The 15,086-nt window shown below is 55.1% G+C and overlaps 1 protein-coding gene across 5 annotated transcripts in view; it reads left to right on the top strand.

Annotated features, from left to right (window-relative positions):
- Nucleotides 1-15,086, top strand: part of SSBP3 (single stranded DNA binding protein 3) — a 165,089-nt gene that overhangs the window by 130,653 nt on the left and 19,350 nt on the right. For 3 of the 5 annotated variants that reach the window (XM_045477487.1, XM_045477488.1, XM_045477491.1), the window contains 4 exons: nucleotides 7,969-8,049; nucleotides 8,965-9,024; nucleotides 13,245-13,311; nucleotides 13,402-13,478. In XM_045477487.1, the coding sequence (XP_045333443.1) occupies nucleotides 7,969-8,049; nucleotides 8,965-9,024; nucleotides 13,245-13,311; nucleotides 13,402-13,478 (285 nt within the window). The remainder of the gene's footprint in view (nucleotides 1-7,968; nucleotides 8,050-8,964; nucleotides 9,025-13,244; nucleotides 13,312-13,401; nucleotides 13,479-15,086) is intronic. The other 2 variants (XM_045477489.1, XM_045477490.1) reach the window with 1 other exon arrangement.

Genomic DNA, 15,086 nt, shown 5'->3' with positions numbered 1-15,086 from the left:
CAAAAAGACCCCAGTTTTTGCCCTCTTCAGCCTTGAAAACTATTACCTATCGCAGGGGTCAGCAAGCATTTTCTCTGAAGGACCAGACAGTACATCTTTTAGGCTCTGTGGGCCATCTGGTCTCTGTCACAACTCTGCCATCGAAGCATGACAGCAGCTCTGGACAGTAGACAAGTGGGCATGGCTGTGTTCCGATAAAACTTTATTTACACAAACAGGCAGCAGGCCCTATTTGGCCCCGAGCCATAGTTTGCCAGCGCCTACTCTAGCTGAACATGGTGGCCGTGCTCTTGGGGTCCTGGCACTCCAGCCTCCGCTTTGGGCATGGAGCGTGGTGCAGGGCACCCAGCCTGGACCTGGGACCAGTGAGATGGGGCTCAGTCTTCCTGTCTATGCATAGGGCTAGGGGAAGAGCCTGGGGGGCAGTATGTGCCGGAACTCTGCGTTAGGTCGTGGACCCGCCTCTACTTTCATTTGCCACGTTTCCTCCTTTTGTTTTGAAAACCGTCGCCTGCTGATTCTGCGTCTCTGTCTCTGTGAGGCAAGCGTGTGTGCCTCATGCCTCTTGAGAAGAACATACGCTGAGCACCTCCTGTGAGCGTCTTGGCACCAGATTCACAAGTGTGCGGACCTCTCGCCCTTGCTGTCTGCCCAGCACTGTCTCGGTTCCTCGGAAAGAGGGGGGAGAAGGGGAGGTCAGCTGGGGCCTTTGCTCAGACAGAAATCAATGAGTCTTCCGCTGATCTCTGCACAGAATGGACCTCGGTGGCCGTGTAGATTGCTGATGGTATGCAGAGGTGACCCCAAGGGGGAAACGCTGTGTACTGTCTTGCTCCTTTTGACTGGTAACTTCCCCACCATCCTGGGAAGATGGGCTGTTGTCACTCGACCTCTCTGGCAAAACCCATTCTCCTTGTCAGGTGCCCATGGAGAGTCACGACTGTTGCAGGCTTATCTCCTAGGTGGCCGTGGCCAGCAGCCCCTGACTTGGAGCTCTCCTGGGGTCATGCCATTGGGTATGGCCCAGCTCAGCTCCCGGAGGACCTGCTGTGTGTGTCCCAGGCTTGCGTCCCAGGCTCGTGTTGGGTGGGCGTACGGATGGCCCAGGCTTCCTCCGCCCTCGGAGAGTTGGTAATTTCAGCTCCAACTCTGGCCTATACCTCCCACATACACACACATAGAGAAGCCCTGGAGAGGACAGATAGAAGCAAGGATAGGAAAGCCACTGTGTGAGCCATTGCCAACTTTGTTCCCATGCGTCAAGATAAAGAAATAACTTTTCCTCCAATGAGGCGCATGTTAAAAGGGAGGGGTGGTTAAAGCTCTCCCTCCTTCACCTAGCCAGGTGGTCAACTTCGCGCTCCAGGGACCAGGCAGACTGCCTTGACGGATGTCGGGTGTCAGTGGCACTCGGGCACACCTTGGCCCTCTCCCCAGAATGGGCTAACAGCGTTTTCCGTCAGCATTTGTGTCCAAGGAGCAAATTGGATTGTCTGCCCGCATGCCTTTTACCATGTGTATAATTAATGTAATTTTATATTCACTCAATTAAAGTGACACACCCAACAGGCAGATTACACAGGCCCCTAGTAATGCCAGTCGTCTGTCTCTGCTGCCAGTAGATGAAACCCATCCCCTCAGCCTTGCCAACCCAGGGGCCAGTGGCCCCATGAGTCAGGGAAGGTGTGCAGTGTTTTGTCTCTGAGCCACCTAAAACGTCAGGTCCCCTTCCCCAAAGGCCTTCTGTTGAGACAGAAAGCAAATTTAGCCAGTGGTAACCACGTAGCATTCTGCAGCTTGCAGGGTACTTGTATGGCTTCGGTATGAGGAACGTGTCACCTGAAACCCTCCCCCTTACAGATGAGCAGCCCAGGGCTCAGGGATACGAGGCACGGCTCCAGCCCGAGTGCCCTGGGCTCTGGGGGCCGACACTCTGGCCACTGGCCACAGCCCGGCTTCATTCGCACTCTCTCCCAGGCTCCCCTCTGCACCCAGAAAGCCTGGGGCTAAGTCTCAGCTCTGTTTCTTAGCAGGTCCATGATTTCTAGACAGGGAAAGGCAGCTTTGCAGAGTGTGAGGTGGCACTGGGTGAAGGAGCAGTGAGTTTTGGAAACATTAAAGTTAGCAGTGGTTTTTATTACTTTTTTCCTTTAAAGACATCAGTGCAGTGTTTGTTTGCTTATTTGCCTTTTAATTTTCAAGAGCTATCTATCCTCTCTTAACTGCAAGAGTCTTTAGCTCAGAGGGCCAACTTGGTCACCCTCTTGGTACTAACTTTTCCTCCTGGTTCCTTGAACTCAAAGGTGTTAGTTATACCCCCCACCCCCGCCCCGGGGGCTGGCTGACTGTGGCTGTGGGGTCCGCCTACTGGCCCAGCCTCGCTGCCCCGTTTGGGCCTTGCCCAGGATGTCCACGTGGGGTGGCTTGAACAGCCTACGCAGCGTCTGCAGAAAAGACAGGGTCTGAAGAGGATGGAGCCGTGTTTCAGGGTTGCACCTTGACAGGGCTGAGGAGGGTGCTCCCGGCAGAGAGGGTCTAGCTCGCACTTTCCCCGGACGCGGGCAGCGAATGGCCACCGGAGCATGTGGCGCGGGACCATGGAAGACTGAGGACCTTGTGCGTGCCTGGCACTGTCCGCTGTACCACCCCACTGCAATTCCCCTTGTCGTCCTCATGAGGAAACTGGACTCACAGCGTGCCCTGCGGGGGCTGGGATCAGATGCCAGGTCCATGCAACCTGAAGCTTTCCTCCTTCGTGCAACAAGCCCTTCGATCTCTCGTGGATGACTTCAGGTGAAGTCCAGGGACTCCACCCGGAAGTGACCGGGAGGCATAGGTGGCTCCTGCTGATGCTTCTGAAATGCCTTTCTGCAGAGACCTTGGGTCGGCTGTGCTGTGGGAATGTTCTGCTCCCCACGACGTCCATGATGGCAAAGGCTCTTCCACGGAACTGGCGGCATCCAGAGTTTAGGTGAAATGGCCCAGCGTTTGCTTCGGTCACACCTGCGGCAGAGCCTCCCCACGCCCTCCCCACAGTGGCTCTTAGAGGCTGCTGTGCGTACCACCACCCAACGCTGGCATTGCAGGAAGAATGAAAAGGGAGTGCAAGAGTTCTGTATCTCCGGCCAGAGATCCTGGGAACGTCTGAGACACAGTGGCAAGTCCATTAATAGGGTCTGGGGCAGGATGAAGGCCCAGGCAGGAAGTGGGTACGTTTGCCGCTTCCTTTTCCCAGATTCAGTTGCAGGGTTTCCCGAGTTGGGGGTCTCTCCCAGGTGCAGGCCTCCTTGCTGTCCCCCCATGGTAGGGGCAGAGCACTGCAGTGGAAAGAGCTCTGGCCAGTCAGGGGGCCCCAGTTCTCATACCAGCTGCCTGTTGGCCCACATTCTACGGCCACTCTGGGCCTCAGTTTACTTGCCCCCTTCTCTTGGAGCCCAAGGCATTTTAACTGACACTCGAGCCCATTTGTCACTATGTCCTCATAACTTCTTGCCAACTAGCGTGGGAGCTTCTAGGGCCAGATGAGTCTGATGCATCTCCGTGACCCACCCCCAGGAAATGGGGCTGGCCGGACGCCTGAGGTCAGCATCCAGAATACGTGTGTGTGGGTGAACGTGACTGCATGCACCGACACATCCTTCAGCCTTGAGGATTTGTTCTTCCCTGGTCCTTGTGCTCCACGTGTGACACGAAGGCACCACTTCCGAGCTCCTTAGGATGGTGGGCAAGCTCAGACCCCCCCCCCCCCCCCCCCCGCCGGAGCTCTGGAATCAGACTCTGCTGCTGGTTCCACTGCTGAACAGCTTTGCAAGTGGCTTCACCCTTTTGGAGGTGTAAGTGGAGCCACTGATGGCCTTTCCTGTGAGGGCTCCAGGGTTACCTGAGCTAATACAGGTGAAGGCCAGCTCCCCCACGCGGCCTTGTGTGGCTTCGATTATTCCCATTTCACCGATGAGAGAAGTGCAGTCAGTGGCAGAGTCATGATTTGAACCGGGTTCTTTCAAACCCTGTTTGTTTACTTCCAGTGGACAGGAACATGATCACCGTGAAGAGAGCCCTGGGCTGGGGTTAGGAGATGTGGTTTAGCCACCAGCGTGGTCTTGGGCAGGTCCTGCGTCTGTGCTGGACCTCTCTTTTCTCCCCTGTAAATGTAGGACATTGGAAGAAGTGTTGATCTGTCAGGGTCACCCAACAAACAAGTGACTGCCAGCAGGTGCCGTTCTCGCCAAGTTTCCAGTGGGACCCCCCCCCCCCCCAACTCCAGTTTAGCCCAGTACTTTGTGCACCTCAGATGTCTTCTCCTACCCACTGGCTCTGTGGCATGCTGGGCAAGGGGGTTAGGCACTTCCCGAGACAGAAAGCCTCCAAGGCCTAAGTAGAGCTGCACTTGGAGGCTCTTTCTGGCTAAACAGGCTTCCAGACACCCCTGTTTTCGGTTCTTCTAAAGCTTTCAGCAAGTAGAGGCCAGGAAGGCCCCTGGAGCCGTCCTATGTGGGAAAACTCATCAGTATCATCAGCGTTAGGACTCCCTCCCACCTTGATCCTTTCCACCTGCCTGCCAGATCTGTTCAGAATTTGGGGAAGAGAAAAGCCAACATCTCAACAAAGATCAAGATCCTTTTTTTGGTCTGCCTTCTCTGTAGCCTTTTGACCAAGTGAGTAATGAGTTGAAAAGACCATAAAGTCCATTTTCTCTATACCTATCTGTCAGTCTCTTTTTGAGCATGCAGGATGCGAGAGAAACACCTTTTATTGGCCCACTAAACCAAAAGGCAGCAAATTCCGTACCTCCTTGTGGAGATGGGAACACGTCTGTCGTCCTCTTAACAGAAGCAAATATTTCAAATGCAGGACCTGTTCTCTGCTCCTAAGAACGTGCCAAGTGTGCGGGGTCCCTCCCTGTGCCATTACATGCCGTCTTGAGGACAGAGTCCAGACGCAGATGTAGTGGCAGACAGCTGCAGGCCGAGTGGAGGTAGCAGAGACACGGAGGATGGAGCTTTGGGTAGACATAGCGGACCACTGGGAATGGGCAGACTTCTGGCTCCATGGAAGAAAAGCTTTCTGGCTCGTAGAGCTCCCAGTAGTGCTGGGGGCCATGCAGTGCTGGGAAATACACAAGCAGAGCCTGGTCAACACCCCCCTGGGGTAGGAGAGGAGCTCCGTGCCCTGGGGACGTGAACGCTGAGCATCTGTGTCCGGCTTGAGATCATGGTGGGGTTTTCTGTTTGGGTAACTGGCTGGCCTGGGTGAGGGTTCTCTTGTCCTCAGTATTCCAGAGCCTGGCTCCAGGTCACAGGGGAGACTTCTGAGATGCTGCTCCCTCCCTAGCTTAACAGCCTACTACTCCCCGCCTCTCCCCGCTGACCAGAGAAGTTGCTGGGGCCTCACTGACCAGCCACATTCCCGGCTCTTAATACTCACTGGCCGTTTGTCTTGAGGCACCTGCTTTGAGGCAAACCTATGCCACATCCGCTCATTCAGGGACCAGTCACCAGAGTCCATCCAGAAGCTTCTGAGGGAGGTAGGGAGGTGAAGCACACATACCAGCCTGCCCTGTGAACCTCCGGGGGCCCGAGCAGCCATAATCCATGGCCAAGAGATGGCTTAGAATGGCCCTCCGAGACCCAGTTTCAAGAATTGGCCCTCAGCAAGGACTGCCATCGATTGAGGCCCCCTGTGGGTGTCACACACTCTTCGGTGCTTTGCATACATTTTCGGCAACCTGTCATCGAGTCAGCCTGCTTGCCTCCCCTGGCTAACGGGGGCACAGGTGTGGGGGACCTGCCCAGAGACACACTGCTGTCTCTGAAGGACTGTATGTTACCCGTGAGGGCCATGAGGGTTGGAGGGAGGAGGTGCTCCCTTCCTGCCAAGAGCTGGGAACTGACAGAAGGCCTTTTGCCCCCTCTTGGCAACTGGACCTCACCCTTGAACCCTTCTCTTCCGTTCTTTTTATTTTTCTTTTTTTGGGGGGTTGGCTTTGAATTATCTTATTTTGTTTACATTGCACCCAAGTTTCATGGTACAAAAGACTTGCAGGTGCAAATATGTCCCGCCTTCATTAACTTCCCCTCCCTTTTTAATTTATGTGATTTCAATTTTCCTTCCCTGTACTGTTAATTAGGGGACCCTCTAATCAGTGCCATTATCACAGTGGTATTCATGTTTAGGAAAGCCGCTAAACAAATGCTTGCAAAATTGCTAAATGGCTAATTAATGTCTGTTAATTAAGAAAATTGCTCATGGTAACAAACCATGCCGTTGCTGGCAGCCGCTAGAAAGACACACACTTGTTGAAATTAGTAGCGTGGCAGGTAGGGGAACATCTGCTCCGCGGAGCTCTCCGGAAGTGAGCAGCCCCTCGCTTGGCCAGGAAACTCCAGGCCTGTCCTCGGTGGCGCCCCCGGGTTCCTGTATGCCTCCTGCAGTCTTTTTCTGCACACCTCTTCTCTGCGTCGCCTGGCCCTGCTGGCTGGTACCAGCCCCTCCACCCCTCCCCAGCCCCAGCCTGGTTTCCTGAGTGGGTGGAAGGCTGGGCAGCCTGGCTTTGAGGGAAGAGACTGTTGAAGAAAATCCTACCTGCATCTCAGAGATTCTCTCTCCCTCTTTTCTTTAATGTAAATCCCCCCCCCCCCTTCCCCCTGCCAGTGTTGAATTTTTCTCAAAATATTCCGAGAGTATTGGGTGGAGGAGAGACAAGTAGGGTATGCTTCTCATCACCAGCACCAGAGTCCAGCTCCTAATGTTCTGAGCAGGCAGGAAGGAGCCTCCAAGATGAGTTTTTTGTGCTTTGTGACGGACCCGCAGGAGGAGATACATTGGACATTTATACACACACGTATGTATAAATGTAAAAAGCAGTTCGTGAAAAATACTTGACTTCGTATACACAGAGTTGTTCGATATTTTCTAGATATTTCCAGATATTTAGGAAACAATGGTTGTAACCCACTAAATTGATTTCACCACTCACTAATGGGTTGCAGCCCACAGTTTGACAACCCCGTGGTTTAAGTGAACTCATCTCCTCATCTCTTCTGGGGGGAGTCGAGGTCAGCATAGCCCAAGGCTTCCGGGGTCAGCTCAGAACCATAGGTGGCTCACTGCCCTCTAGACCAGAAAGCCCAGCCCCTCCACCCATCAGAGACCTCCAGCCCCATCCCGCTGCTCCTCTGCCCATGTCTGCTTCAGCTCAGGGCTGCAGTGGTCAGGGTGAGCCTTGGGCCCATCAGGCTTCACATCCTGGCTCTGCTACCTACCAGTTGTGTGGCTGTGGCCAAATCCCTTCGTCCCTTGAGACCCAGTTTTCTCGTTGGTAAAAAGAAGAATGAAAACCCCGACCTCATGGGGCCATTTCCAAGTGAAGGTGAATTAACAGTGCCCTGGTCTGTCCTGTCGTTCCCTCGTCTGTTTGGGCTCTGACTCCTCTATCTATTCTCGTGCACCCATCAGGCCCCCTTCCCTCTGTAGACTGGCCTAGGAACCTGCACCCTGTCTCTGTGCCCCCCTCCCCCGCAGACCGGGAGCTCCCCCAGGGCAGGGCCTCACCGGTTCGTCTCCACTCCCTTGCACGCTTTGCAGAGGGGTCTGCTCGCTGCGCATCACTGCGCTCTCTGAGCCTGTCACAACCAGCGTATTTAACATGGCAAACTCCACTCCATCCGTAGCCTGCGCCCGGGCCCCTGCTCCTGCGTGCTTTGACAAAGGAGCTGGGTTTTATCTTCCACCCCTGGAACACCCCCCACCCCCCTGTGAGTGTGTTCATCGGCTTCTCTCCCTCCCGCTCGCCTCGTACACCGTGGGGCCTGCGACCTAAGCAGCCGCTCGCACCTCCCGCCAACCAGAGCCCGCCGCCCGCACGCCCGCCGCCTGCCCTTCGTTTTGGTTTAATTTTTGTTCTTTTAAGCTTCTGCGCTTCTCCATGTGCTGTGATCTATAACCTGCCTCTGCTGTCTGGCCTCACAGGGTCCTCCGGGGTCACAGCCCTCGCCGCACGCACAGCCTCCACCTCACAATCCCAGCAGCATGATGGGACCCCACAGTCAGGTAAAAGCGCTGTGGCTCGCCCGCCCGCCGGGGGGCGCGGGGCACAAGGAGGACAGAGCCAGCAGAGGAAAAACAAAAATCAAAATGTGCTCTAGCCATTGCTTTCGAGTCTTGACTGATGAATGAAATTTTAAAAGCAATAATAATAAAAAAATAAAAATCTCCCCCCCTAAAAGATAGTCTTCGTTCCTTGGACATCACACCCAGCTTGGATATGAAACCAAAAGAAAATCTATTTCTGTGACCTTGTCAGCGGCCTTTGCGTTTTTGTTTTTTCCTCTCTCACTTTTGATTTGGTTTTTGAGTTTGGTTAACCATTTGTTTGTAACCGAAGCTGCATCCCTAGCCTTTTCTGTGTGCACTCTCGCTGCTGAGAAAGCTTTCCTGCCCATTGCCCTGCACAAGTTAGGGAGCCCGCTGTCCCCTGACCGTTCTCATTGTGTTCCCCCGCCTTAAATCCTCGCTCCCCTTCCCCACCCCCTTTGTCAGTGGTTTCTGTGTGTGTGTGTGTGTGCGCGTGTGTGTGTCCAGCTTTGTCTGCACACCCTGGGAATTTTACGTATAAGTCCCTTTCTGATTTCATTTGCCCTTACCGAGAGCGGCGGTTTCCTCCTTTGCCCCGCACTGATGTACCCGCTCTTCCGCGTCCTGTGCAAAGCCCCAGCCACGCTATCCTGCCACCCAGAGTAGATCTCCGTGAGCGGATGTGGAGTCAGGAGGCACCTATGCCATGCACGTCGTTGGTTCCCTCTGCCCAAAGGAAGTTTTGCCCAGAGGGAAGAGGCCACCGGGGAGAAAGAGAGTTTAAAAGATCACTAGTTGTAACAAAACTGGACTTTGTGGAGTGGAGCGCATTTGTGTTTGGCCCTGTGCGGTAGTGCAGGCTGTCATTGAACTAATTCCCTGTAATTGCAGCCTTTTATGTCACCGCGATACGCAGGCGGCCCCAGGCCCCCGATCAGAATGGGAAACCAGGTACTGTATCTTTTCATGTTCTCTCTCCCCTCACTCAGCCACCCTTGACCTCAGTTGGACTTTGACCCAAATCAGAATTTGGCGGAAGGGTCGGGAGATGGAGGCACAAGTTTCAATGCAGGAGGTAGCTTCCAAGCAGGTCCCCAGAGAGGGCCCTGTGTCCACTTTGTGTCCGTGGTACAGCTCCCCACTCCCAGCATTTCATTTGCCTCTCCTGGTGGGCTTTGGGCAGCCGGTTCTGGAGCTCAGGGGGCAGCCCCAGAAGCAACCATGTTTGGGAATGCAGGGTTTCAGCTATTCTAGAGAAGGTGGTAATGCCCCTGCCCCTCCCTTCCAGCCCCTTCTTGGAAAAGGGTCTTCCTCCTTAATGAAGTTAATTGACAACGTGCATTTTTTCCTGGAAGCTTTTGAGAATTGCCAAGGCTGGTAAATATAATCCTGCTATTAAGGGGAGAAATGGCCCGTAGGAATGCTTAGATCAGGAGCCTGGATGCAGCGGATCAGGACATTTGTGAGGTTTTAAGCAATGTCTGCCTGTTTCCCAGACCCAACTCAAAACAAGAAAGGATTTGTTCGTGTAATTAGAAAAGTGGTCTGCTTATGGGAGGGCTTCTCAGCCTGGGGTTGTGTGCCTTATGCTGGGCCATTAGGGTTGGCAGCTCTAGGTGGTCTGGAGAAATCGGCCCCCGTGCCACCCTCCCTAGTTCAGCTCATCCAGGGGCGGGAGGGGAGCTGGAGAGGTAAAGATAAAATGCCTTTTGAGGATTGACAGATTTAAAAGAAACTTAAACATCAGTGGGATTTCTTTTCATGCCGAAATATTTTTTACGTCTGACTCTTAGAGTGACCTTACAAATGCCCTTCAAAAGATTTGACCACAGCACCAGCACATCCAGCCCCTACAGCCTTTGGAACTTGGGAGTTCAGTTACCCACTGGAGGGGCGCTATTTTTACTGTTACTCAAGGCTCTGCAAGAAAGCCCCTGAGTGCGGTGGTGGAGGCTGAGGAGAGATGCTTGTAATCAGGGGCCTCCAGTTTTAGGGCTGAATTGCTTATCAGGTTTCCAATTATTTTTTTCCCCTCCAAACATCTTTTGTTTCCTCTTTCTCTGACATGAAGGGGAGATGTAGACAGGAATTAGAGACCCAACTTTTTGAGCAAGGTGGGACACTTGGGTGTATCTCAGATGAGGAAACAGGTCAGAGTGAAGAAGTGACTTCCAGAGTCTTCCAGTAAGCTGGGATTAAATTGGTCTGCAGCTCCTAGCCCAGTGCTGTTTCCTCTGCACCTCTCGCAATTCGTTTAGCTGTCAGGGGTGTAAAAGTGCTGCCCCGGTCACCAAGTGGGCCTCCTCTGCCATCATGTGCATGGGCCCGAGCAGCGCCATACCGCCCCCACCCCCACCCCCACCCCAGCACACCCAGAGGAGGCTCTCCTTGGCCAGAACTGGCCTCCGCCCCATGGAGAGAACAGATGCTTCCTTATCATAATTGTGGCCTTTCCTCCAGCAATTAAGGGACACGAGAGGAAACATGTATGTTTCTATTTATCAATTAAGCATGAGCAAGTACCCAAGAGAGCAAATGGAGGATAAATCCGTCATCTGCACCTCGCATTACAAACCAATTGTCCCAACCTTCCCGCCACCCCCCATCGGAAATCTACACTGATTTTCCGGTTTCCTGTGGGCTCAAGAAGGGTTTGCCCTCCGAGGAGGGACGTGCCCCTGCCACAGGTGTTGCACCTGGGTTTCGTGGAGAGTGCCTCGCTTGGGGCTGCAGGTTGAACAGGAGCCTCTGTGCCACCCCAGTGAGCCCTCCCCTGTGGCAGGTGGAGGAAGCAGAGGCAGCGGGACTTGGTCAGGTACATGTGACCTCCTATGTTAGGGCAATGAGAAGGGCACGCAAGGGGACAAGAAGCCAAGGATTGATGACCTGTCCTTACAAGCCCACTCTCCTAGCTGCCTTCCTGGCTACAGGTTCGGGGTTGTGTATAGAGAGAGCACTGGTGTTTTTCAAGCGAGAGCGGGTGGGTGGCTGGTGGTCATTGGGGTTCAGCTGGGCTTAGGAAGACTGAGATCGGATGGGGCAGGCAGCCCTCCCGTGCATGTATGTCCCAGAGGAGTCCCCGCTGGCCCGGTGGCTGACTGGGGCAGGCCAGCTGAGTGACCGTGCACACGCTGCTGGGATTTGTGTATTCCCTGGGCAGACACTTGCTTCCTGTCCCTGCCCCGCGGTGCTGTACGAGAGGCACTGGCCCACTTCTAGGAGCCCGAATGACAGCCCCGGAGCGGCACTTTCCCTAGCAGGCTCCGAGAGTGTGTGCTCAGCATGTGCTTACAGTCCCATATATGAGCTGTTACTTTTCTTCCTTCTTACATTTGAAGGCTTCGGCCTTCTTGTGTGAGACCCTTTTATTTCAGTCATTGCACATCACCCTTCTCTTGGAGAGGAGGCTAGACTGCCCTGTCCTCAGTTCAGGGTCCACCCCAGTGAGAGGAGGAGGAGGGAAATGACGCCCAGGCTCCCACCGAGCCTCTGGGCAGCCCTGCTCTGCTCCTGAGTCCTGACACGGCAGGATCAGGGGAGCCCAAGGAGGAACTTCCTTTGAGAATTGCTGGTGTTGACACTGGGCTACCTGGTGAGGGAGCGATTGCCCGGCCCCCATGGCTGCTCCATCAAGGTTAGGTGGGGGCATTCTATGACCTGGAGGGTGCCCTGTCTACCTCAGCATCCTGGGGCCCCCCAAACCAGACAGCCTCAGAGGCAAGCAGGTCTCTGTCCTCTCAGAGTCCTGTAACTGGGGTCTAGAAATAGCCCAAACCCCAAAGTGGGGCAGACACAAAACCAGTCAAATGATTGAGAGCTTGGGAACCGGGGGAAAGGAAGTAGGGCTGGGAGAGAATGAGAGGTCGGAAGAGCTGAAATCCCAGGGGTAGAGAGACAGGCAGTGGAGACAGCAGGCAATCCCAGGTTTGTATGGCCTCCCGCAAGCACCCCCACCCACTAGACAGACACACACACACACACACACGCACGCGCGCGCACACACACACACACACACACACACACACACCTTTCTGAAGCTTGGGAAAACAGCGAGAACTTGCCCCTTTGTTTACCACCACCTCACCCACAACTGGTTTAGAGCTTGTTCTTGGGCCAAAGGCACCCAGTTCCCCACTCAGACATCCCCCGGCAGTGGTGAGGGCTGAGGCTGGAGGGGACAGGTGTCCCTATCCCAGATGCTAACCCAGAGAAGCATTGGCATGTGCAGATGGGAAAAGGTGGTCAGCGCTCACAGAGGCTTTCCTCTCAAAGGCAAGGGCCTGTGTTTAGTCCTGAGGCAGAGGCTTCTAGAAGCAGACTTTTCCTTCCAGCTCTGCTTCCCTTTTTATTTTCTTCCCAGTTGCACCTGAAATAACTCCAGTCCCAAGTAAATCACTTGTAACAGGTTTTCACAGCAAGCACGCCAAGCATTCGCTTGGGAAACCCGTGGCACCCTGTCCTCACCTTCTTAACAGTAATCACACCGGCACCTGCCACTTGCACCAGGCTTTGGGGAGCAGGCTCTCATTCAGCATCCTGCTCGCCCCTCTCTGGGAGGCCTCCTCTAGCCCCGCTGGGGTCGGAAGGGGACATTTCACGTGCTGGGTAAAGACAGGGAGTTGGGAGCCTGAGTGCTCCTGCTGGCTCTGCCAGTTGATGACTGGGAGCAGTTGGGCCTGTGGACCTCAGTTTCCCCTTCCAAATCTCAAAGGCTGCCTCTGCCTTTGCTCCCTTCTTAGTGTTAGGATTTTTAGCTGGTGGCTCTCTCGGTCCCCACACTTTGGGGGAGGGGGTGGGTGAGTTACATCTCCATGGGGTGAAAGAAAGGGTTTGGCGTAAACCATGGTGGCTGGGGTTCAGGAGGTGAGGACGGGAGGCATGTGGCCGTGGAGGGGTGTATGGCAGGCGGTGCGGCCAGGGTGAGGCTGAGCTCCGGCAGGAACACAGACACGTGGAGACAGCAGGGTGTGATGGTTCCTGTCCCACCCACGCTGCACCTTCTACTGACGCCAGCTCCAGCCACCTGCTGCTCCTGGAGATCCCTCCCCAGCCCCAGCCAGCAGGTCAGGGAGGCCGTGGGTGGCCCCAGACGGGCAGTGGAGAACTGGGGCAGGCTGGCACATCTCCCGCCATCCCCCAGCCGCTCAGCACGGGCCTCACATCTCTTTCAGCCTCCAGGAGGAGTTCCTGGGACCCAGCCACTGCTGCCCAATTCCATGGATCCCACCCGACAACAAGGTAGAGAGAGCCGGGCGGGGCGGCCCACGGCCTGGGGAATCTATGCTGTCTGCCCCTGCCACCTCACGGTTTATCTCCTCTCTCGTGCAGGGCACCCCAACATGGGAGGATCAATGCAGAGAATGAACCCTCCCCGAGGCATGGGACCCATGGGGCCCGGCCCACAGGTAACCACCTGTCTGTCTGTCCATCTCCCTGGCCATCTGTGTGCACCCGCCTACTCTCCTCTTTCCACAGTCTGTCAGTCCTTCCACGTCCCTCAGCTCACAGGGGTGAGGGGAGAGGACATGGCCAGGTTCCCAGCTGCCCTCTCTGTCCATGGCTGGGCTGGCCCCACACGCAGACAGGAGCAGCCCCTCCTTGGCAGGCGGCAGGCCGAGTTGAGGGGCCCCCAGGGAGCTGCAGGAGAGGGACAGCCGGGAGCCTTCTGGTTGGTAGATCCTCCCTTGGGGGAGGGAGTTGAGGAATTTGGAAGGTGGAGGGTCTGGTCCCTGAGCAGCGGTGTGGGTCCTCTGGGAATCCCAAAGCCTCCTACCCTGGGTAGGTGAACTTGAGCTAGCTCAGGGTCATGGTTTGTTATGGCCCAGAAGTGGGACAAATGAGTGGCAGTCTTAGCTCTGCCTGCAACTCACCGTTTGTCCTTGGGTGGATCATCTGACCTCAGTGGGCCCCGGCAGGCCTCAGTTCCCGACCGGTGCAGTACGAGGGGAGGAGTGTATCTATACCCATGCCTCTCAGCGATGCTATCCCAGCTGAGAGGAGGCCAGGCCGGCCAGGGCTCCTAAGACCCCCTTCAACCCAGAGCTTCTACTGGTTTCATGGACCAGGCTCATAGGTAAGATTTCTTCGACCAGAGGGGTTCCATTGTCATAAAGGACACCTCAGAAACCTCTGGAAGAACTTCTGTCAAGTGCCCGGTCTACTTCTTTACAATTACAGCCCAGCGGTCTCTCCTTGTGACCCAGTTCCCTGTTCCCCAGGACCATCGGGCAGAGGTCTGACAGGGCATTCCTGGTCTAGAACCTCATCACAGTTGGTTCCCATTCTTCTGACCATTTGAATGTGGCTCTGTCCCCTGTAGTAGCTGTGGCAGAGAGTGTGCGTGCTGATCTGTCTCAAAGAAGCTGGGAGTCTGAATAAGAAGGGAGTTTGATTTAGTGAGGTGGGGACGGTTTTGTCGTAGGGCGTTGCTTCCCTTTTCTGCCCTGCCTGGAAGCCCGCTTGTCTCTTCCCCGCTCCCTGCCTGCAGATGTTTGCATTTTCTGGGCCCCTCCCCAGGTTTCCGGTTCCCTGGAAGAGGAGGAGGAGGAGGAGGAGGAGGAGTGCTCCCGCTCACAGACACGTGCCCCGCTTTTGTAGCGAGAGGTGCCTGCCCACACCCACAGTCCTCCGCTCCGTCTGGAGTTGTATTTACAGCACACCCAGCCCACTGCTTTCTTCTCGGGGGTGGCTGCAACCTCTGTGGTGCTGAAAAATGTTAGGGAGGTCCTTGGCTTCTCTTGGCCCCACAAGCTCACACCAGTTGCGCCTCTGGTTTTCTCGTTTGTTTGTTTGTTTGTTTGTTTTTTCTTTCGTCAAATCCTTCAAAGCTTGTGTTTTCCCCAGTTCCTCTTAAGCCCCCAGAGAGTGGCCCCTTCCTGCCATGTGGCTGTCTCCAGTTGACCTCTGCAGGGCGGGTGGGAGGGGCAGCAGGGTCCGTTCCATCCCCGGAGTCAGGAACCTTTGGGTCCTTCTGCGGCACATGAGAGTTACTCTTGGGGTAGATAAGCAGTGAC

Source organism: Leopardus geoffroyi, chromosome C1, assembly GCF_018350155.1.
Source record: "Leopardus geoffroyi isolate Oge1 chromosome C1, O.geoffroyi_Oge1_pat1.0, whole genome shotgun sequence".
Lineage (NCBI taxonomy): Eukaryota > Metazoa > Chordata > Mammalia > Carnivora > Felidae > Leopardus > Leopardus geoffroyi.
This window is presented reverse-complemented; position numbering and strand designations above follow the sequence as displayed.